Here is a 24,431-nt window from a genome sequence, read left to right as displayed (position 1 = left end):
ATATATATATATATATATATATTTTTTTTTTTAAATTAAGTAATAAGAAAAAATATTTTTTAAAAATCATTTTTTTATATATTTCTTGTAAATCTTGTATGATGTTCTAAAAAAAATTTGTCATAAGACACTATAAGGAATTTGAAATATATAAGTATGTAAAATGCATAAACTTGTTACATGTGATATAAAGAATTATGAAGAAAGATGCAAAATATATCGTTGTTTACAAATTCTAGTTTATATTTTGTGACAATGAAATTATTTCACACAAACGTAATAGGTACAGTTTGCACATTCCCTGATTTTAGCATGTGTACCATTAAAAAGAATAGAACATATCAGCATCTTTTTTCATCTCGATACTTCAAAAAGAAAATGAGAGAAAGGTATATGATTCCAGCTGTCTCACTCTTTTTAAATCGATAACAATTTCAATAAGAATGCTCAATCTATTCTTATTACATCTTATTACATCTATCTTATTTTAATAATATTCATTTGTTAATTAGACTATCATATTTAATATGACAATCACATTTTTTTGCGTATTAAACAAATATCTATCTCCATTTAGCATTGTTTATCAGTATCATATTTATTAATATTTTAATATTTTCACTGTCTAAAATATGTTGGGAATATAATTTTATTCAAATTAGTATCTAAAAATTATCAATTTTTGCTTTGATTTGTATCAAAAGTATCAGTTGATGAAAGAAATCTTCTATCTTTTAAAGAAATTGCTGAACATTAATAAAGAAAAAATTATTTTTGAGCATATTAGTTATTCTAATGTAATTTAATGATCAATGATCGTGATCTATTTTCGCATCGTATATACATTGATCATCACACTTTAAAAGATTTGATTCATCATCACATATGTGCGTTTTGTACCAGATTAACAAAGTAAAATATACATATTATATTTTTATTTAGGATTTAAGATTGAAAAATTTTTAGGTAAGATAATAAAGTATAAATAATTACCTTGTGTTTTAAAATTAGCTATTTATAAAATAGTATATCTTACATCTTATTCTTAGGAAAAATTTTTGCCTATAGTGAACAGATTCATAAATATTACACAATTCTAGAAAAACGAGGCATCATTTCCATGCTTGCTTTTGAGCTTTTTGAGATGCTAATTTTTTCGTGACGTACGATGAGATCAACAACGCCGCGAGTACTATCACAATAAGATAATAATCAAAATCCTCCTTTAAAACATCGAATGTTTTAGATGGTGCCACCCTTGTATAAAACAGATCTACAAATATTATAATCATTTTGTGTGAAAAGTCATTTATAAAAATACGAGTTTAAAATCAAATATTTAATGTTACCTTAAATACTTACCAAGACCATGTACAAAAACTAAACAAGTACTTTCAAGGCCACTGGGACTAGTATGAATACCTATAACCCTAGAAACACTTTGATTATAATTAATAATAGCATCCATATGAACTGGAATCTCTGGCATGTATGGTATTACTCCTTCTTCTCGCATTTCAGGGTTAATAGGCCGTCGTGGATCTACCATCATCCACGGCAACTCTAATATTCCACCATTGGCTAAAGCGACTGTGGAAATATATTAAAATATCATAATTAAATGTGTGCGTACACGTACATTTAATTTATATTTCAATATATTCAGATAATTGAAATTGGATTTTCTTTTTAATTTATCGAACCATAATTTTACATACCTATTATATGTTTGCTAGTGATACCCTTTTCTGTGATTGTTTCTTGCATATACTCTATAGATGCCGGAAAAATGAAAGCTTGTCTTTCTACAATTGGTAATTTTGTTGTTGCTAAAGAAGAGAACACTGAAATATCCAACAATCATTATATTATTAAATTGATGATATAAATATATTTGATCTTGGAAAAAAATAATCAATATTCAAAATTAATTTGATAAGAATTCTAATTGTTTAGTATCAAAATTTCAGTTGGAAATTAAAACTATGTCGACGATATCCTTGTACGATATTTTATATGATGTGATTCTTGAAAAGACCACAATTTCTTTCGATCTTAAAGTTAAAATAGTTACTGAACCAATAGACATAATCAATTGATTTTTTTTTTCTGTGATACAAATGTATATTGAAAATGATTTTCACCTGTAGTATTGCTCTGTATTTTTCCTTCATAAAGCTCTAACGTAGCGATTTCTGTTCTACGTCCTTTCTCATTAAAATAGCTATATACCAACCAATTTTCCGAATGCACTATATGGATTGGACCACGTATTCTTTTGTGCGTAATAGAAAAAATCATAGCCCCAGATACTACGTCTAATAGATATAAATTAAGCGTATCTGTAAAATGAGAAAACGTTAAATGTATTTTCTATAAATAATATAAATTCGCACGATAATAATCAAAAATATACTCACTTTTATGGGCATGTCCAATACCTTCTGTCACTATGGCCACTAAATTAGGATTAATATACTTATACAATACTGATCTATCACTTAAAACTCTTCCTTGAGAGTGCACACGTTCTATCGGATTTTTCGCTGCAACTTGCGTTATTCTTTGGTTTCTAGGTGACAGTAACAATTCCCATACTTTATGGGCGATTAGTTCCTGCATTAATCATTAAAATGATTAAGATTTATTAATATAATGAAATTGATCTATATGCTAAATATATGTATACATGAAACAAACCTGAGTTGTGCTATATGAAAGAGAGAAGCCGGATAATATTCCTGTCGTTTGATCAGCAGTAAAGAGATATATATTTTTCCCGAGTGAGGCTGCAACCGCGGTAGCGCTATCGGGATAAACATGAACTTTATCTCGTACATCAAGAATAAGGATACCGCGTAAAAAATCGTCAGTCGCTACGTGTAATAACATAGACTGTTTTATTTTGTAACCAAGTTTCACTAGTCCGTCCAATGACTGTCCGGTAATCGGATTAAATGTATATATAACACCTTCTCCGGTTTCCTATTGCATGACATAAAAGCAATATCAGATATGAAGTATGAACATTTATTACATTTATCATTGAATCTTATATATAAATATGTATTTTACCTTATCTTCTGCTAATAGTGCACATTGAGGTGGATGAGGAAAATGTCTGCTGCCTCTTTGTACATACAAAATCATTGTATTAGATAGTTTTGTGAAACCACGGATATTAGGTAACCTGAATTGCCAGATAATTTCGCCTTTTCTAGTTTCGATACCGTACAGCTGCAAGTAGTTTAGAATAACAATTAGTTTAGAATAACAATTTGTAATAGCTGTCTGATAATTTACATGAAGTCATACCTTTCCAGCGGATGTAACGGCTACGATCATTTTGTGCAAGCCAAATTTATCTTGCACCAGATCAATACGTTGATTGGATTGTTGAGGTACCAAATCCAGTATTGTTTGAAAGAACGCTCTGGCTTGGTTAATCTGTGAAGTAATCCTTCGAAGAAACATACTTAGAACGTCCCCTGTTTAAAAATATAGCAAAATATATTAGAAAACACGTATCCCGAAAGACTTTGAGTATTGAGATCTGTGGATTGGATAATACAGCGGAAGGATATAAAAAATTAGACGATGTCTAAAAGAATAATAGCAAACTTATATATGCTATAATTATTATAAGCTACTGTATTGCGTTATGAAAATTTTTTCAGCAGGTTTAATGACTTTACATATACATATGATTGTAGAAGTCATAAAAATGTTTTCATGCATTTTACGCAGCTGGTTATCATGTATCAACGAAATTGCTACATTATTTGCATCAATGATACTTCATTTACATCTAAACTCAACCATAACAAATATCCAAATATGGATATTTTATTTCTTGCAATATGTCATGCAGGTAGTAATATATTAGATATATTATAATTATTATATATTATATAATAATTGAATTATCTTTAAGATATTCTAGATAATCACACGTATATACGCGTTCATCTTCCAGTATCTTTAGGAGCCTATACATCGCAAATGTTATAACATGCAAATAAGTTCGTAAATAGCAATAACACAAAGTACTGCATTAAAACCAGCCTTCCTGCTCCACTACTTACATGAACTGTCTACATCAATACCTGTCAGCAGCCATTCACAAAAGAGAGTTAATTAATATAACTTACAGGTAGATTGTTATTAGAAATTGAATTGTGTTGTGCCAATAAATATCGCTTTAATATACGAGTGTTATTAATTAAAACAATACGTAAGCTTTTTCATAGCTTTCAAATAATATATGTAATTATGCACAGATTGAAGACATCTTATCATCCGATAAGAATTTAAAAAAATTAAGTGTAATATAAAATTAAGTGTATTTAATATAATTGGTTCTTATATTTAAGATCGTATTAAGTATAATCTTAAAATATCATAAGCCAATTACGAAGCAGTATTAGTATCTTAAGAGATTACTTAAAACATCTTGAAATAAGAATGAACTATGAATACTGGCCTTGATATATTTAGGAAAATGTAAGTTATATCTTGGAAATGTAAAAGTTATGTTTGTACATTTGACATATGACAATAATTATTTAGCAAAGGTATATTATCTTATTTCTAGCTATTCTTCATTCAGGAACAAAAGAAATATGTAAGATTTATTTATATCAACAGTTACAAATACACAGTTATGAAATATTACGTAAAAAATATTCAATTAAATTCAATGAGAAATAAAAAAATCCTTTTCGACTAAATTTATACATTTTTTAATATTCAATATTTATATATAAATAATCTTACTTACTCTCTTTCTGATCGAATTCTGTTTCGATAGCTTGATCCCTGTCAGACATAGGCAATTCCATAATTTCAACGGCCACAATACTGGCAAGTGCTTCCTCTCTTGTCCATACCAGTTTATTATGTTGCAACAGTGCAATGCTGTGATCTTGCGAGGATAATAAATGACGACACGTTATCCCTTTCGTTTGCCGTGGGCAAACAGATGCCATTATGGTTGGTGATTGTACAGAAACATGAGTCAGAGTAACCGATAAATCAGGTATAACTGCAGATGATAACAGATTCGTCGCTGTTATCTCTATTTTCTAAGTAAAATAATAGAAAATTTATAAAAAAATTAAATTAATAAATCTTCTCTCTAGAAACAAAGAAGAACACATGTTTTAATATTTACTCCATTTTTATATGTTGTTTCCAAAAGTATTTTCTCATTATCAACAGTAACAACATAAAGAGTTGCATCACCAGCGATATCTCTCTGTATAGGAATCGGAAATTCTCCAATAACTAAAATTCGCTTTCTCTGGTCATTATCGGCATTAATAGAAATTACAGATCCCTCTCCAAGTACAGATTCTAATTTATATGGCCCTTGGGCGCCAGCCCCAAATATTGCATTTATTGTAACTGATTGTGACTGTGCATTAGTATCGAATAGATGTACTAATAATACTACAGCTAAGGAACTGTCTCCCTTCAAACATGCTAAATATGGAGCTGCTAAAACACATCTAAACCAAAATAGAACTATTTTAAATATCAAAATGGATAATATATTTATGAAACTAATAATATACAATAAATTTCATATAAATTTCATACAAATAAATTTCATATAAATTTCATATAAATTTGACATACAGAAGAAAAATTAATTTCAATCTAAAATTACTTACTCTGTTTCTCGACTTATAAATGGTGCAGAAACTCTCCGAGTTTTTAATTTTTCTCCAGTCTTACTGTCATAAGACGTTACTTCTACTCCACTATTGTAAATAGGTAATATATGATGCAGCGTTCCATCTTTGATATGCCATTTTACATCTTTTATCCTGAAAAACAAATTGTATCTGTCAATTATATGCTCCAAATAAATATTTAACACATCAAAATATCTCCATAGTTTTGTACAATCAGAAATATATTAATTTTGTGTTACAACAAAAAATCTTCAAGTATTTATTCCTTATTTTGTGTGTGTGTGTGTGTGTGTGTGTATGTGTGTGTGTGTGTGCATGTGCGCGCGCGCGCTTGTGTGTTACTCGACATGGTGATGATTATATGAATAAAAATATTGAACTGCTGAATTTAAGCAACCTAATTTACAACAGTACAGAATTACAGAACTAGGTGTACAAAACATATATTATTGACTGTGCTTTGAATAAAAATGAGAAGACCTGTCAGCAGAGTACAAGCCCAATGTAGAAAACGATATAAACGGAGATGCAAGTCTGTAAAAGCAATGGATTATGTTTTATATAAATCTTCAGCATATCAAGTTTTCAATTGGTTTTAAGAGATAATTAGAGGTATATCTCTAGCTTCATATAGTACACAATATTTAGAAACACAACAAATCCTTCACATTCTTTCATTATTAAAGATGTTTATAAGTAATATATTTGTAGACTTTTTCTTAACATTATTAAAATACAATAGAATTTTGCAATAATATATTGTTTTAATAAATTCAACATTTTATACAAACCTGTCACTATTTGGCTCAGCTATTGGCCATTCGTTAAGTATATGCCCGGTTGCTAAATCCCAGGCACGAACGATGGCGGGAACACCGCCACTCACGGATATCAAGTCTCCATCCGCGACACCTCCTAAAGTTCTGATACGTCCGCCATAACCTTTTTCTAGCACTCTCCTCCATAATATTTGGCCTATTGCAACATAAATATAATTAATAATACATTTATTTTATGACCTAATAAATTATATTTCTTAGTACATAACAATACTTGTAATGGAATAATATTTAATTTATAATATTGGCATACACGAAAATGTGCTTAATCATTATAATTATCGTTAAATGGGCAAATATAAATAGCAATAAAAAGATAATTAAAGAAACTGGAAATATGAAAAGCACCATGCAAATGCACATGTAACATGCAAAAGATAAGAAAAAAAAAGAAACATTGTAAATACTTATATTTACCAGATTTCAGATTAAGCGCAGCAATAACGTTCTCCTCGGTGGCGACGATAATCTTCTTCGCCGTAGATACCGTATCGAAGCTGGCGAATTTAATTTTTCCGACGTAGTTCTGCCTCCTGAAAAATCTCGCGTAAATGATTAATTCATCCGGGGATGACAGACGGGAAATCGAGTATATCGGTCCTCATGATAATATTCCCACGGCGCTCTCTCTCTCTCTCTCTCTCTCTCTCTCTCTCTCTCTCTCTCTCTCTCTCTCTCTGTCTCACTCTCACTCTCTCTGCATTATTTAGAGGTTGCTTCGATCACTTACCAATCGAATTTGCCGACTTGATCTTCGTAGAGGCACAGGGAGAGATTAAAAAGGCCGATCAGCACGATTAAGCACTGCAGGATCGGTACGTCGAGAAACCGGTTGAGGTTCCTACGGAAGGACCACGCGCACGGAGCCATGGCGATGACGAGCGCTCCGGTAAGCGCGCGAGAGAGTATCCGCGACGCAGCGCTCACCCCCTTCACACACAGTCGCTCTACGCCCTACGTTCTATGCCACTTCGTTTATGCACGTATGTATGTACGTGCCACTCACCGACCGACGTGCTACAGCGCTTATAGCATGGACGACGTTACATACGAACGCACCCCGCACCAGTCACCCCTCGCCACGGTTTGTCCTGCCTTGTCTCCGACATCTGCCGACATTTCATACCCCTTCCACGCATGTATAGTGCAGTACATCAATTCGCTGGGTCGTCGTAACAATCTTATTTATCAACTCAATGTAATTTAAATGGGGTCGATAAATCAGACTACTACTATGATCCAACAAATTAATCTACTGCACTGTACATATACATGCAACAGACGAAGATGAATAGAATCAGGTGGGCCATACCGTCTTCATCTAACACGTGGCACATCTAGGGCTGGCTAGCAATGCTGAAGTGCCCTGTGCTATTTCGATCCTTACGTGCGCAAATATACAGTGTACATTGGATGATCTTTAATAGTAAATTCAGTCACTCATACTTTAGATTAGTACACATTAAACAAATTGTTTTGTTATAGAAAGTATCTAAATATACTGACAATATAATCAACTTTGACAATGAAACAGTACATGTATATTCCGTTAAATAACACGACAATATTGTTATTAAATATTTGTTTATATTAAATTAAATAAAATAGATAATTTGTGATCTGATGAATTCATTAATTAAATAATAGGAAAATTTATTATTTTTTATTATAAAAAATCATTATTGATTGATCAGATTACAAGAACGGGAAAATAAGAATTTGAATTCATGATTAGAATTGCTCGAGTTTTATGAATTTAAAATTATTATGATCAATTTGAATGTTGAATGACCGTTTCGCCTAATATAATGATAAAAATAATTAAAAAAAAAATATTTCTAAAAAATATTTCCATCGAATATTAATAAACATTTGATTTAAATGAGTTGGAAAGAGAAATTATAAAAATCTTTTATCGCAAGAAAATTCTTGAAAAAAAGTTCAAGGAATAGAACTAAAGTTGTGTATCTCTTTCATAATAATATTGAAAGATGAAAAATACATATATTGATAATTTAAATACAATTAAAAATAAATGAAACCGATCGTTTTTCTAATTTCTAGACGTATTATTAAAATGTTCTATAATTTGTACATAAAAGTAAACTTTATAAAATAAAAATATTAATAAAACATGTTAATTTCAAACTAAAATACAAAAAAAAATGTTTAAAGAATTTCTCTTAAAGATAGATATATAACTTGGAATAATATAAATTATGCTATCTTATAATTTTATTATCATTTATTTGAAAAAGTTGTTTTCAAAATACATGTAAATAAAAAATAAATGCTTCCTAGTGCCATATAGAATATGCGTTTATGTAGTCATGTTACATTGCAATCGTCATTGTTAATGAATTTTTTTCCACAAGGAAAACGAGATAAATTAATTTTGAGGCCACTATTTTACCAATACGCTATCAGGTCGACAGCAAAAGAGTGCATAGAAAATATATGTGCAGTTGTAGAAACATATATTATTTTGTAAAATAAATTTACAAAATTAACATGAGGTATCTCATTATTGTAAATTTACAAAATTAATATGAGGTATCTCATTGTTATAAATTTGTAAATAAGTAGGTTTAAAAAACTTTTGTAATAGTAATGGGACGCTCTCTTATGCTGTCCTGTTAGTACATAAATAACGAATTTTGTTATATATACGAAAATAGATAAATGTTTATAAATTACTCATAATTAAAGTTATATATCCTAGCACATATACATATATTTGTAATTTCTACAGAATTTCTACTCTCATCGTTTGGTTTTCTTGCATTCTATCTAAATTGACAATATTAAGTTGCATCTTTACTTTCATATCCTCTTTTCTTTCTATTTATTTCATGTTTCGCTTATTCACACGCTAAATTGCTCCATTTAAGGAATATATTCTGTTTACATGCAATCTGAGAGCATTATTCATGTATACAAATAAAAGTTAAAAGCAGATTCGTGATGACTAGAATATCTTTACATTTCATACATTCGTTTTTTTTTATACTTATGTGCAATAGTCCATAATAAAAAACATAGATATCTTAAATTGTAATATATAACTTTGGTTCATAGCAATCCCTCGATGATTTCGTTAAAAAGAGGAGAGATGAGAAAGTAATTTGCATTCTACGATTTCCGTTAAATGCAAAAATTGTAAGTAGTGTAATTTAAATTACATCATGCCCAAAAATTAAAGCTTATCATTAGGAAGTACAGGCATCAGATATACTATAATGTACCTATCCTGTTAGTAACATTATTATTACTGTTTCAATATACAAATTCTATAATTAAATTTATTCAATGACCTAAAATTATAAATAATATGCCTTGTACAAAAGATGCATGCAAAATCGAAATAAAAATGACAAATATTAGATACTACATTACCAATAATCAATTTTGAAATATGAAAGAACAAACGCGTACAAATACCTGGAAACTTGTAAGATAAGTGCACTACTTACAAAAAATGCAATTTATGCATTATAATACACAATGTATGTATTATAATACATAATTGTAATATGTTATTATGCTTAACTAATGCATTATTATACATATGCAAGAGTATACACATACATATAAAAAAATTTAAACTTTCTTAAATTGCAATAAATGAAGATAAGATGCTAGATTAATCATTTAAGATGTATACTTGTAATTTAGAAGATATTCTAGCAATTTATTTTCGTAATTTTTGAAATTAGATATATAAATATATTTTACTGCTAAATAATTATATATAATTATTATATGTATAAATAATTATATATGTAATTACTTAGCAATTATACTTTATTTCATATGCGTCACACAACAAATCAACAAAACAAAAAACAGACATTAGTTGCAGCAATTAATAAATGATGACATTTTATGATAAGACCTATTGGCGCATACAGATTTCAAGAGTAAATTAAAAGACATAAACTTGAACCAAAATTTCGAGTATGCTTCTATGCTACATTATGTACACATAAGCTGTAATATGCCTTTTGCTTTTTATAGCATTTTGAGACTAGAACAGCCGAAACGATCACTGATCGCTAAGCCTTTTTATGCAACTGTAAAATTTATTTTTGCAAACTAATTAATATTAATGATGGAAATTGTAATAGCAAAATCTATGCTTTTCATTGCTTCATTAAATTATTTATTTTCTTTTAAAAATAATTATTTATTTTCTTTTAATAATAATTCTTTTAATAATATAAAATTATTCTTTTAAATAATTATCCATTCTTAGTCACTCTGATATTAGATGTGTTTCTTTCGATTCAATTTCGAAATATTATAAATTATTTGGAATTTGTTTCAAATGTAAAGTTTAATTTCATGTTTGATATTTAATGTACAAATGGAAAGCATGTGGCACAAAGGTCCTATCTTTTCTATACCCTAAGTTTTTAAATATAAAAAAATAATATGATCACAAGGATAATATCCATTTTATTGGTTTATCATTGAGTTTTTAGAGAGCATTTATATCTGTATCAATAAAACCCGATTTTTTTTTAGTAAAACATAAATACAAAAAACCTATTTAAAAAAAGTACAATCGCAATTAATCGATTAATAAAATAATGAATTAGAGACAATGATATGAGCTTAACTTTATAGCAATACTTATTTGTACAAGATATCTATCTTCCTAAATCATCATACTAGTTTTTCCGTAATTTTTATGTAAACAAATTTCATACAAATAAATGGAAGAGAGTGAAATATACTATGGTATTTAAGAAAATACATTGTGCTATATTTATATATTTCAATTTAGGTGAACTTTGCATTGCTGTATTTGTTATCAGCGTTTTGTGTTATTATCAACTGTTATACATTTCTTTTGATTATTATTTTTATAAAGAATATTCAGATTATGTGAATTCGAATAATATTAATAAATCAAATTGCATCAAAAATTTGCAAAAATTTGTATAATATTAAAATCCTGTTACAAGCACAAACAGAAAACATTACATTAATAAAATAAAAAATTATATTTTTCAACTCCTGCAATACACATATAAAATCATATTAAGATATTTTTCGTTTTTAATTTATCAAAATAAAATAAATATTAGAACACATACGCAATATATTTTTAAGTAGCGCAGCGTAACTACTTTATAATTTCACAGTGTTGGTCCGACCATCCGTCCATCTATCCCTTCGTCTATCTGCAAAATTTCTAAAAAATAACTTAACTTGTTCAAACTCCATTTTCGGCAATAGATACCTGATACAAAAACTTTAGCTCCACCGAAACAAAATATGAATTCATAAAAGAGTCAAAGATCAAAGTCAATGAGATTTTTTAATAATATAGAGCAAATATCAAACGATTTAATTTTTTCAAATTCTGATTTTTCGCTGCACTACTTCGTTACATCCGTTACAACGGTTTATTACTCTTTTTAACACACAGACATGTTACAATTTTAAATAACAAATGTTTCGTGTGCATCGCTATCAAATTCAATTGTGTAATTATTACACAAGATTATCGATTTTTCTTTCTCTAATAATATTAAGAATATTATGAAATTTTCGTGTTAGTTTGTGGCAGTATTCTGTATGCATACCATACATTTCTTATTGGAAGTATTAATAAAAATAAAAATGTCAAATGCCTGGAAAAAATGGAAAGACAAACATGCTGCTTCAGAATCATTACACATTCCAATTTTTCTAATTATTTTTTTTTTAATCTCTGTATTTGTTAGTAAAATATATATATATATTGTCTAAAACTGATTGATTAAAAGTGCTTGTAAAATTTGATTTTTTGTTGCTATGGCACTGCATGTTTAAATGATTCTACAATGCTAGTTTAGTTTTTCTCGTAAAACTTTTCAGCATATGATTGTTATGACAGCTACCTCGATTCATACGTACTAAAATCAATGTTCCTACTATTGTAAATGTAAAAAAGTCAAAAATCTGGCAGCCCTGATAAGTAAAGCTTCGGTACTTAATGCTTTTAATCATCACAGCACATTTACACTGTATTCGATTTGCAGGACTGCAATAATTAACAGAGATTCTCTTATAGAAAAAAAAAAGTTATGAGCAGTTTTCCACTAAACTATTGACTGTATGTTACTATGGTCACATATCTTTTTATCATTATGCAAATATATGTAAATGCAAGTTTAAGGAAAGACATCTGCAAGCTGTAATTTGTAAACTTCCTCCCCTGCAAATGCTGCTAAATATTTATTCTATCCTTCTTTTTTCTCTTACTTTCTCGTTGTCTAAACTTTCTGGTCATGAAGTAACATCATGACTCACGTTGAGACCAGTAAGTTTTAAATTGTACTCTTTCCATAATATGATAATATTTTATAGCTGCCAGAGAATAATTCGTTAAAATGCATGTACTATTCATCTTCTCTTTAAAACATTCATATTTTTTCTTTGCATGATCAAATTCATTTTGATCTGTTGCTTTATTATATGTGTATACCTATGAATCCCTTCAATTCCTTCCATCGTTTATAACATAATGCATCTTCTTTGTCGACGTTTTTGCGGTTCAGGTCTTAAAACGGCGCGTACTGCCTCGTCAAATACCTGCTTTAGTCCACGTTGCGTGAGCGCAGAACACTCCATATATTTTACCGCACGAATCTATAATAAACATTATATTATTAATATTGAATTATTCTGAATTAAGTACATAAAAAAGTAGAAAGATATAACAAAAATTATATATACACACAAAGTAGGAAACAATTTGTTTCTACATACCTTGTTTGCCAATTTCTGTCCCTGTTCACGCTTAATAGCACTAAGGCCCTGTTCAGCTAAGGCAGTAAGCGTTTCACGGTCATCTCGTAAGTCTATTTTAGTTCCAACGAGTATCATTGGTGCATCTGGGCAGTGGTGTTTTATTTCAGGGTACCATTTACTGGTAACATTTTCGAATGATGAAGGGCTCGTTACTGAGAAACAAATGAGAAATACATCTGTCTGAGGATAGGAGAGAGGACGCAATCTGTCATAGTCTTCTTGTCCTGCTGTGTCCCATAGCCCTAAACTAACTGGAATACCATCGACAACCATTGGTGCAGAATAGTTGTCAAACCTATTAAATATAACTCAAACATTAGAGATTTAACATATATTCAATGTTACATTTTTCAATTTGCTTTTAATTTGTTCATTATTATTTAAAGCGTCTTACTCAATATTTCAATATCAGTTAAAAATAAAAAGAAATTTTATTTGCTTGTAACTGTAATGAGCCATGTGAATCAATAAAGATATATTGCTGAATGAAATGAAGCTCAACAAAAATAGATTTGTCAGAATCTAAAGGACAGGAAATAACCAAAAAATGACTGGAAATGAATTACTTCCTGTACATAGCAGTTAGGTATCTTCTGCTCTGTTACTATTATTAGCCACTTCATTTGATTGGTCTAAGAAAGAGAAACTAAGGCAAAAACCATGCTATAAAGTCCCTTTAATGGGTTATGTAGAAGCAGAAGATTTTTCAGTAGAGAGAACAGACATACAATCTTAACATAGAGATATACTTACACGGTAGGTACATACTCTCCAGGAAAACTATCTGTTGTATATGATATCAACATGCAGGTCTTTCCTACTGTTCCATCTCCTACCACTACACATTTTATTGGTCTACCTGAGCTCATGATTTATTATCTACAAAAAGATACATAAACATCATTAGCAGCAATACAGAATCTAATTATTTAACAATGTTCAATCCATCATATCATATTTAAATATTTCATTATATTGAGTTCTGATTATATTGATGTCACATATGTAGCAATATGTTACACTGACGTTAATAATAAAATGAAATTATAACAATGTCAGTCAGCGATTTTCAAAACATACGTAACACCCATGATTCACAATTAAAAATACAATAAATACAAATTAAAAAATACAATAAATACATATAATAAATATACAGAGAATTAATACACACGCGATATACTTAATACAAAATTCCGTCCTTAATTTACATAATCTATATTCAATAAGAGACGCAAAAGACAAGTGTGATGGCAATCGCATAAATCCAACAAATACAAAGCGCTAATTTTTCATTAGGAACCGCCTACAATGTCTACGAGAATTCATGATAGATCCACTTTCACTTCGTCTCGCGTGATCGGAGCGCGGATAATCCCAGAAGCGGTTTCATATGAGATTCGAGCGCGCTCCTACCGAAAGGCTCGCCCTAGGAGTTGCACGCGCGCGGCAAATAAACAAGGCTAGGCCGGTCAAATGAAAATCCGCACTCACCGTGTGGCACGAAGGGAAGAGGGTGGGTTTCCGCTTATATCTGTCTAGAAATCGTCGTGCGCAACGATTGAGGGTGCGAGCTTGCGTGCGCGCGGCCGTGCGTTGTGTCTCAAAAAATCACAAAAGCGGGTGCCATGACAGTGTGTCGCGGTTTTTCAGGGGACTTAGACTGAAACGAACCGGCTGACTATTCGCACCAGCTCGCACAGTGACAGATGTTCAACGGTCGCCTCACACTCCCGCCTTCCGCCGTCCTTCCTACCCCACCTTTCCACGAAACTTATTGTTCGGGGAAGTGACAGACCGCAATATTGTCCTTGCGAGCGGTACACATCGCGTCTGCGAAGGTTAAAAACCCGTCCCGAAAAGTTCTCGTGAAAGTGTGTTCACGGCACGCGTGTACACAGATCGACCAATCGGACGTGCCAGCGCGAGGGACGCATGAAAGAATCGACCAATGACTATATTCGACTTAAGGGACGAACGATTCCGTGACATCGCCTTGGGCTGCGTTCGTCGAGTTTTCATTCAGTCATTCATTTTTATCTGAATTATTCGCGAGATTCTTCACGAATATTATTGGTTTGTTCCTTGCAGTTGAATTTTTTTTTTCTCTCTCTCGTCTGTCTCTTCTTATTGTTGCGATAATTCTTTCTTGTTTCTTTCATTTTTGCGGAATCAAGTCTATATTTTTGTGAATGATTTTAAGGAGAGATTTTAAGCCTAGATTAAATATCTATTCCTTTATAGTAAATATCTATTATTCTATTTTCTGTAGGTATGTAATTTTGGATATATTTGTTTAAAAAATATAATTGTGCAGTTACATGATCAGATCTAAGAAGCTTCAAGTGGAGAATGATAGATATTCTTGTGGATAGAAAAATAAAAATCGATTTAAAGAAAAACAAAACTCAAGATAAACTGATATAGAGCGCCTGGAGAATAAAAGTTTAAATAACGAATATATTGCAAGAGCGCCTAGTTTCAGACAAAAACACTGATTCATCAACGAATCTCAGATATTCTGAAGGAATCATGAATATGATGGATGTTGTGTATCTTATTTCTTCACGAAATAACACTTTTATCTGGAATGCTGATGGTAAATAGCATTATTATGTCAATATACATAATTATCTATTATAATTTATTTAATTTTATGTCTGTTTTTATTATAGATTGGTTGAAGCTTCGACGGGATCACAGAATAATCGGCGAATTAGTAGGTTCTTTTCCAAAATTAACTAGACAAGAAATATTTTTAGGTCTCCCATTGCTTTTATTGCCAGAAGAAGTTACTCTATTGCTTGAAAAGAAAATCGCTTGTCTCATAGAATGTACGAGTCTAAAGACACAGCCAGATGAATCATTAAATCAAAGATTTCAGGAGTACAGAGATAAATTGTTTCTGGAACAAGGAAACTGTCTAAAAGACAACAGAAAAAAACAGGTAGTTACTTGTATAGATATTTATATTTAAAGGACTATAAGGATTTTGTAATAGAATGGTATATAATAAATATTTTTTTTAGATTACCTCTGTGATGGACAAGATTATAGAAGGAAAAAAACGCAAGCTGTTAGGCTTGCACACAAGCAAAAAGAATATGAGGAAATCATTGGATAAAAAAATGCAGGAAGCCTTGAATAATATTGAAATCGATTCTGAAAGTTTGCTTGAAGAAGAATTGGCTAAGTTGCCCAAACTGAAAAAAAGTGATGCACTCATTCAAATACATACAGGTACAAAAAATTTAATCATTTAGTAATTTAATCATACATTGTTCATGACCTGAATTGTTCATTTATTTGTATGTTAGCATATCCATGGTCTAATAAAGATGATGTAAAAATAGTGAAATGGAAATATCCGCTTACATCTGATCAGCAACTTAAGTATAAGGTATATAAAGATCTTTGGGAGAGGCAATATTACATTACCAGTGGAGAAAAATTCGGTGGCGATTTTCTGGTATATCCAGGTACAATTTGTTTCACTATAATTCTAAAGTCTGAGGTAATATATAATTGAAAAGCAGGCAATAGGAACAAGGAATAACAGAGTTCAATCTATTCAAAAACGTGTATTCTGCTATTTCTAACTGTTCTCTGTGTTTGTTTAGAGTTAACGTGCAAACTACACATTATAAATCTTTTTGTTCACAGGTGATCCAATAATGTTTCATTCACAATATATCGTACAATGCAAACGTGCGAACGAAGAAATACCTATCACGGATGTTATTGCTCAGTGCAGACTTAGTTGTCATGTTAGAAAAACATTGGTGTTTGCTACGTATCACGAAGAGAAAGATATAGTGAAATATCAATCTTTTCAGTGGACAGAATGTAATGCATTAGAAGACAGCTGATATAACATTTTATTTAAAAATATTTATATTTTGTTGATATTATTTTCATTGTTTTTTTTTCGAGATGTGATTTTTGTAGAGATGTCTACATATAATGCATGTTTCATAAAATTGTGAAATGAGCATTACTTACAGGTTCAAGAAAAATTAATTCTAATTATATTTCAACTTAGAAACTTTTATCATAAATTGTTAGTAGAAATTAATCAATTAGAGAGTTAGTAGAGAATAATCAATTTTGTATGATATCCACATTTATAGTCAACACACAGCATTACAACATATTTATTAAACATATTTATTAAGAGTTTAAGACATTCAAAAAACTGTTTTTACATGTTTCCTATACATATTTAGATTGTGTCTATTAATTTGAATCTATTATGCTGGGGCTCAGGAATAATATTAAAGTGTTTCTTATATATAACTTGATTTTCACGACCAGCATAATTTAATTTAACCCAAGGGTGCTTCCAGTTGAGATCAACTTTCTCACAAGTTATTACCACTTTGCCTGGTTCTAAGGCAAATAAGGATCTGTCTCTTGATAAACCAACCTATATAATAAAAAATATATATAAAATGATACAAAGAAAATTTATAAAGTTAAAAGCATAGTAATTAACTAGCACAGTAATAAACTTACATTAAGACCTGGATGGAATCTGAGGTTTCGCTGTGTAACCAATAATCTGCCCGCGTATGTGTAACCCCCATCCTGTATTTTCCATCCTCTATGTTTTGGTCTGGGATGGCCACTCTTGTTGCAGGTGCTAGTACTACTTTTCTTTGAAGCATATCTAACACATACTTTCACTAAATAAAAGAAATAATTTTCATTAATCTTAATATGTAAACAAGCAAAATCTTAATAATACAGTTTGTGAAAAATTTGATAGAATAGATACAAATAAGCATCAATTATATTCATCCTAAGCTCATTACTCAGTCTCAGTGCAATTTTAACAAAATTTAGGTTGTCTGCAGAAATCAAGCAGATCAATCATTTTGTCAATCAATTGTTTAAATAATATATTTTATTTAAAAAATAAGAGATGCTTGATTTATACATTCAAGCAATTATAGGCTGTTAGATTTGAGTCTTGTGTTCACAATGCTAGAAATCGCTGAGATATCAGACAGAAAACAAATTAACAAATGACTAGGATTAGAGGTTAGGTAGTGCTGAGTTAAAAAGATAAAAGTTAAGTTAAAAAGTTAATTAATTTTAACTTAATTTAGTTACATTTTATCAATAACTATTAACTTTTAATTTTATTTTTTTTAAGTCAATCCTTAGATACAATGCAAGAGACTAATGTTAATTAATATAATTTAGTAATTTTATATTGTATAATCATTTATATTTTATATTTTATATTGTATAATTTATTTGTGAACAAAAATAACTAAATTTTTTAATAAATAAGCTGTAAGAAAGGAAAAATATGAAAAATTATGTAAAATAGTCAAACTTTTTTTTTTAGTTCGTTTGAACCAAATTTAACTGTTAATTTTTTAATTACTTTTTTTATTAATTTTTAATTCAATTAATTTTATTACAGATTAATTTATATTTTAATTAAGTTAAAATCTTCGAGATTGTTAACTTTAACTTAATTTAGTTAAAAAAAAAAGTTAACTTACCCAATCCTGCAAATGACACTTGAACAAATACATGTTACCATAAATAATTATATGTTCAAATCACATTATAACAATTATAATGCAGTCACAGGACCAATGTGATTAATTAATCTTTCTCAGTCTGAGATCACAGATAGATTCCTAGCATAGATACAAGATTTTAAACAAAGAGAAACATCATTCTAACTTTGGCATTCAATGAATAATAAAGATAAAATGACATTTGTATCTAAATAGAAAATATCCTTGTGCTGTTAAAAATTCTTTCCATATTTATAATTATTTTTCTGCTAATATATTCTTCCAACAAAATTTACAATAGACACTTTGCAAAATTTGTTTTTGACAGATTTGGTTATCCAAGTACATATTCAATTTTGCCACATTAATAAAGTAATATTGACATACAAACCCAAGTTATTATTACAAGATACTAGAGTTTGTCGAGCATTTTGTAATCCAAGAGAAACCAATTGTGATAAGTGTGCCATCTAAAAAAAAGATCTTGTGTTTATTTTTAATTCTTGAATATAATCTTAAAAATATTATATATTATTATCATCTTATATAAATATATAAATATATAAATAACGTCTATATCAGAATGATGAACTAACCTCAAAATTTTGCCGAATCAGAAATTTTACTGGACAAAAATCCTAAATTCAGAAATGCCAATTATTGAGAAGTAAACTTTCTATCATCATGTTATGCACATCGCACGTCATGAACATCAATGCATCATGGCACAACCAATCAGCTTCTTTCTCCACTTGCAGGCACTCCATTTGCCGTAGATGGATCTTCCTCCAGCTGTTTCCTCATTTCCATGAAATATTCCTAGAGATGATCTGATTCGATTGTCATTAGTTACACAGTGTCACTATGCTGTCATTGTACGGATATATTTGATCTTTTTCTTGAGATCCAGAATTCCGATAGTTAGTTGATATTGAGCACAATTATCGAAAATGACGACGAACGCGGAAGATCTGCAGAAGCTGGAGGAAGAAGCAGTTGCCAGGGGCACGAAGTACGTTGCGAACCTCTTGCAGCGGCCGGGCCAGCTGGAGAAGATTGACATGTACAAACGGCGGATCGCCAGGAAGAAGGCCTCCGTCGAAACTATGTTGAAAACCGCGATGCAAAGCCAATTGGACGGAGTCAGAGTCGGCTTCGAACAACTTCAAAGCTCCCTGGAAGCTATTGCCACTACTAAGGACGACCTGGACCATATTAATCAGCTGTTCAGTTCAGTTCTGAAGCTTAGCTCTAGGCTACAAGCAGTGCAGGAGGAGAACATGCGTTATTCTCAATACGTCATTGCGAAGGAAAACTTGAAGCATATATTCACTGTCCCCGAGAGCGTGGAAAAGACGAAACAGTGGATAAACGAAGGTAAGCTGTTGCATGCGCATCAGAGTCTGATGGATCTCGAAACTTCCAGGGACGAATTGTTGTACGAGCTTCACAAATTACCGAATCAATCGCCGGCTGACACGGTTATGCTGAAGGCTTATTTCGAGGACGTAGAAATGCTTTCACAGCTTATGGAGAAGCAAATAAGACTGGTGCTAGGTCGTACTTTGAACACAGTCAGGAAGGAATCTACTGTCATAGTGACACCTTTGAGAATTATAGAGAGAGAAGAAAAAGCAGATCAATTTGCTATTCAAAGGCACAAGCAGAGTGGATTTATGGCGCCAGGTAGACCCAAGAGATGGAAGGAGATGGCAATGAAGGTATTGGAAAAGTTAGTTGCCAACAGAATCGAGGGAACTCAGGTGGAGGAGAGGGCTGACAACAAAATGTGGCTTGTGAGATATCTGGAACTTACGAGACTTCTGATCCTTGAGGATTTGAGCGTGGTTAAAACTCTGTGCGAACCTTGCTTTCCACCCTCGTACAATATAGTAAGAACTTTTGTTAAAATGTATCATACGAGTCTGTCCCAGCACTTAAAGGACATAATTGCTGGTGGACTAGAAGGAAACGAATATGTTTCTCTATTGGCATGGATTATGAATACTTATACAGGGTCAGAGTTGATGCAACATCCTGAATTAAACATTGATACGTCTGATATAGGTCCACTGCTTAGTTCTGAGATGATAAACGATCTTCAGGAAAAGTATTTGCGAAATATGTGTCAGAATTATGAGGATTGGATGAGAAAAACGCTGGAAACAGAGAAGCTTGATTGGAGGAGTGGTATCCTGCCTGACAGCAGCACCCAGGAATTATATTACCACACCGCCGCTCCGGTTATCATATTCCAAATGATCGATCAAAATCTTCAAGTTGCAAAAACTATTAGCTCTGACTTGACGGCGCAAGCCTTGATTCTATGTATTGAGCAGGTGATCAAATATGGATCTATGTATAGACAAGCAATACTAGAATTTAAAACGAAGCATTTTGAAGACAGAAGCCAGGTACCTTACTTCACACATCATATGATCACGATAGTTAATAATTGCATACAATTTACCGAGTTGGCGCAGCAGATGAAGCAACTTTATTGGGTACCCAATACTACCAGTGACATCACAGTGAAAGTCGAGAGTCTCTTGGCGAATTATCAATACCTAAGAAACGAAGCCGCAGCTATTTTACTGCAAGAATCTTTCCTGGATTTGGAGCTGCACTTCCAGGATTTAATCACGCCCAAGTGGCTATCGTCGCCCATTCCAGTGGAGACTATCTGTGTCACTTTGGAGGATTATTTTCAGGATTACAATCATCTGAGCCCTAAGAACTTCGAGTATGTCATCACTGAGGCGCAGAATCTCATCGCGAAGCGTTACATATCCGCGATGTTACAGAGGAAGATTTCCCTAAAGACCTATGACGAGTGTCTAACATGTACATCAAAGATAATGACAGAGGCGGATAAATTGAAGAACTTCTTCGACAGAATCGCACCAAAGGTTGGGAACTTTAATTCGCCATTTGAGATAATAAAACGTCTCGCTGAAGTGCTAAGGTGCGAGGACGCGGAGATACTCTCTCTCGATTTACACTCGTTGGTCGAGAAGTATCCTGACATGACAGAGGATCATCTCATCAGATTGCTTGGCCTGAGGGGCGATATTTCACGAGCGGAAGCTCGAGGAAAGGTTTCGTACATCATGGAGGCTCAACGAAATCGAAAGCCCGTACAATCTATAACAAATAGTATATTCAAGCAGATAGTTATACAGGACAGCTTCCTCGGCTGGAAACCTTGAGATTGGAAGAATCTGTATGAAGCAAAAATATGGAACACAAATAGTTCTTCTATGTAGAGCCACCATTCTTGTAAATCAAATATTTCTTTTATACAATAGCGAATGCTGTAATATAAGTATTTTAATTTATCGATTGAATAATTAATCACACTATGCGCAAATGTAACTTTATAAAAGCTACATTTGTGCATAATGTAATTGATCAATAGGTAAATTAAAAAACCAATATTTGTACAAATTTGTTTAACATTTAATTATATATAGTTAATTCTGCGATTTATATATATAAAAACTTAACATTTTATTTATATATATATAAAATATTTATGTAAGAGTATAATTTGATCAAAATTAAATTGTATAATAAAAAAATCATTGGTATTATATATATGAATATAATATATACAATACAAGAAATATGAAAGATTTTTAAATTAAAAAATGTATTACTCCAATATTAGCCATAGTAAATTTTCTTTTCTGTTAATCTAAAACCGTTACATCCAACGATTCATTCCTGTAACAACTAAACATTATTCTGAGATCGCGTGCAAAGATATAAATCTGTCAGAAGTAATTTCGTGATATTGTTTAATTATTTGTAATTTATAATTTTCTTGTTTAGCACTGTATAAAAGTATGCAATAAATTATTGAATTTCAAAGAATTTCGTAGAAATATCGAATAGAAATTGTGTTTAATGTCACGTGAACGAATTTTTGTGTAGCATGCCTACATGCTTGTAAATAAATATGAAATACTTTTTAACCATATTTTTAACTATCAAAGACGAATTGATCATTGATTGACAGTTATCGATTACGAAATTGCGATAAATGATTGCTTCAGCGGAATGTTTAAGCGGAGAGCACTCTTGCATAACATATAAAACATAAAGCATAAGAATATCACCAATCAGAGTCCTTTATTTCAAGGAAAGGAAGAAAATAAAAGACTTTGATTGGTTCTTTTTCTTATGCATTATGTGTTTTGCATTATGTAAGGCCAGAATCAGACTATGTATTGAAGATTAAAATTAAAGATTGAAATTTCACCAAAGAAATTTTGACTCTTTTTTTTTAATCTAATTGATCAAACATCAATTTTTCAATCTTCAATCTCATTCTTCAATGCATAGTCTGATTCCGGCCTAAGGGCTATTCCACACAACTTGCATAGCCATATAATCATATGCATAAAGAAATTTATCACATTTCTATCTATGAAGATAAACGTAAAATACGATTAGATGATTTTCTTTATGCATATGTTTGTGTGGAATGGCCCTAAGAGTCTGTACTCCCGTCTTACATTTGGGAGAACTATTGGAAGTTTCCTTCGCGTTAATTGGATTATACTTTTAAATCTAGAGGAATAATCCTATCTCATCAGAGAACTTTTGATTGCAAAACAATAATTCAAACAGTTGTTTACATTTAGAATTTCAGGTAAATAATAAGTTCGAAAAAAAGAACCACGGTATAATGAATCATTGCATTAAGATCTGTCTTTGTGCATATGGACAATTAAAATGTCAAATTTACAGGAAAATATGTGATCATAACCTTTTCTCGGTAAAAAATTCTTATATCTCATTTTCAAAAATTTTTCAAATTTTAAATTTATGAAGATTTCTAAAAATACCTTAAACTTTTCCAGATTTCATAAGTTTTCTTTGGAAATTATATAGAATAAAAAATCGTAGAATATAATATTTCAGAATTCACACAATATATAAAGAATTCCAGACAAAAAATTAGATTTTTTCAGCACTTTTGAAAAAGATATCAATTGTATAAATGATATTGATTTTGAAAAAAATCTATAAATTTTTAAATTATACAGGAATTCTAAAAAATTTTGAAGTGTATATAAAAATTCCTGAATATATAGAGAATTCTAAAATTGTCATCAATTAAGTTGTGATCACTTTTAGAAAAAAAAACGAATTTTCAATTTTTTTCCAGTAGCAAAGACATTGTGTTAACTAAAGCGAGAGAATATACATTACTGTGTTTTCTTAAATATTTGCAACAAATATGAGGCTGGCAACATTCTTAGTGTTGCTTATATGTACGGGAGCAAGAAACGCTGACATAGATCCACTGAAAACAATTATTTGGGGCCCAGGACTGAAACCAGCAGAAGTTATTATGCGTGCAAGATATTTCTTTTTGCAACTGGTCGATTCGCATGGAAGAAAGTCAGTATTGTCAAGCAATTTTATAAATCGATAATGAAACAAGAATATTCAAGATTATGAAAATGATGGACAATATTTATTGAAAAAAAACCCAAAAAGGAATTATATATATAATCTGAGATTTACACAATGTATATATA

General features: G+C 30.8%; 6 protein-coding genes across 11 annotated transcripts in view; 3 read left to right on the top strand and 3 right to left on the bottom strand.

Annotated features, from left to right (window-relative positions):
• Positions 1-998: 998 nt before the first annotated feature.
• On the bottom strand, positions 999-7,660 carry LOC108685386 (ER membrane protein complex subunit 1). 2 transcript variants are annotated; one of them, XM_018190144.1, is made up of 15 exons: positions 7,269-7,660; positions 6,956-7,071; positions 6,491-6,674; positions 5,676-5,831; positions 5,174-5,510; positions 4,781-5,084; positions 4,086-4,106; positions 3,316-3,488; positions 3,076-3,237; positions 2,701-2,985; positions 2,421-2,616; positions 2,145-2,342; positions 1,719-1,844; positions 1,363-1,590; positions 999-1,273 (listed from the first exon to the last, which is right to left on the bottom strand). In XM_018190144.1, exons 1-15 carry the CDS (start codon positions 7,406-7,408, stop codon positions 1,113-1,115), a joined length of 2,787 nt encoding a protein of 928 aa, XP_018045633.1. In that variant the 5' UTR covers positions 7,409-7,660; the 3' UTR covers positions 999-1,112. The 2 variants fall into 2 exon arrangements, with proteins under 2 accessions (XP_018045633.1, XP_018045634.1); XM_018190145.1 differs by lacking the exon at positions 4,086-4,106.
• Positions 7,661-11,176: 3,516 nt separating this feature from the next.
• Positions 11,177-15,285, bottom strand: LOC108685382 (ras-related C3 botulinum toxin substrate 1). Of its 2 annotated transcripts, none has more exons than XM_018190139.1 (5): positions 14,837-15,285; positions 14,096-14,221; positions 13,301-13,637; positions 13,017-13,180; positions 11,177-11,738 (listed from the first exon to the last, which is right to left on the bottom strand). In XM_018190139.1, exons 2-4 carry the CDS (start codon positions 14,209-14,211, stop codon positions 13,046-13,048), a joined length of 588 nt encoding a protein of 195 aa, XP_018045628.1. In that variant the 5' UTR covers positions 14,212-14,221; positions 14,837-15,285; the 3' UTR covers positions 11,177-11,738; positions 13,017-13,045. The 2 variants fall into 2 exon arrangements, with proteins under 2 accessions (XP_018045628.1, XP_018045629.1); XM_018190140.1 differs by lacking the exon at positions 11,177-11,738 and adding an exon at positions 12,882-12,898.
• Positions 15,286-15,346: 61 nt separating this feature from the next.
• LOC108685411 (tRNA-splicing endonuclease subunit Sen34) lies at positions 15,347-17,269 on the top strand. 3 transcript variants are annotated; one of them, XM_018190187.1, is made up of 6 exons: positions 15,347-15,418; positions 15,660-15,941; positions 16,018-16,289; positions 16,372-16,582; positions 16,696-16,821; positions 17,006-17,269. In XM_018190187.1, the coding sequence occupies exons 2-6, from the start codon at positions 15,875-15,877 to the stop codon at positions 17,209-17,211; spliced, it is 882 nt and encodes a 293-aa protein (XP_018045676.1). In that variant the 5' UTR covers positions 15,347-15,418; positions 15,660-15,874; the 3' UTR covers positions 17,212-17,269. The 3 variants fall into 3 exon arrangements, with proteins under 3 accessions (XP_018045676.1, XP_018045674.1, XP_018045675.1); XM_018190185.1 differs by having other exon boundaries at positions 16,660-16,821; XM_018190186.1 differs by lacking the exon at positions 15,347-15,418 and adding an exon at positions 15,513-15,585 and having other exon boundaries at positions 16,660-16,821.
• LOC108685412 (50S ribosomal protein L27) lies at positions 17,204-19,529 on the bottom strand. 2 transcript variants are annotated; one of them, XM_018190188.1, is made up of 4 exons: positions 19,476-19,529; positions 19,271-19,349; positions 17,858-18,027; positions 17,204-17,768 (listed from the first exon to the last, which is right to left on the bottom strand). In XM_018190188.1, exons 2-4 carry the CDS (start codon positions 19,347-19,349, stop codon positions 17,565-17,567), a joined length of 453 nt encoding a protein of 150 aa, XP_018045677.1. In that variant the 5' UTR covers positions 19,476-19,529; the 3' UTR covers positions 17,204-17,564. The 2 variants fall into 2 exon arrangements, with proteins under 2 accessions (XP_018045677.1, XP_018045678.1); XM_018190189.1 differs by having other exon boundaries at positions 19,286-19,349.
• Positions 19,530-19,742: 213 nt separating this feature from the next.
• Positions 19,743-22,537, top strand: LOC108685410 (exocyst complex component 3). The gene has a single exon (XM_018190184.1). The coding sequence runs from the start codon at positions 19,830-19,832 to the stop codon at positions 22,086-22,088; it is 2,259 nt and encodes a 752-aa protein (XP_018045673.1). The 5' UTR covers positions 19,743-19,829; the 3' UTR covers positions 22,089-22,537.
• Positions 22,538-24,021: 1,484 nt separating this feature from the next.
• The window catches only part of LOC108685516 (KDEL motif-containing protein 1-like), a 2,504-nt gene continuing 2,094 nt past the window's right edge, over positions 24,022-24,431 (top strand). The window contains exon 1 of the mRNA XM_018190342.1: positions 24,022-24,291. Coding sequence (XP_018045831.1) covers positions 24,128-24,291 — 164 coding nt within the window. The 5' untranslated portion in view covers positions 24,022-24,127. The remainder of the gene's footprint in view (positions 24,292-24,431) is intronic.

The sequence above is a fragment of the Atta colombica genome, unplaced genomic scaffold, assembly GCF_001594045.1.
Source record: "Atta colombica isolate Treedump-2 unplaced genomic scaffold, Acol1.0 scaffold153, whole genome shotgun sequence".
Classification (NCBI taxonomy): domain Eukaryota; kingdom Metazoa; phylum Arthropoda; class Insecta; order Hymenoptera; family Formicidae; genus Atta; species Atta colombica.
Note: the sequence above shows the minus strand (reverse complement) of the source record. Positions and strands in the feature narration are given on the sequence as shown.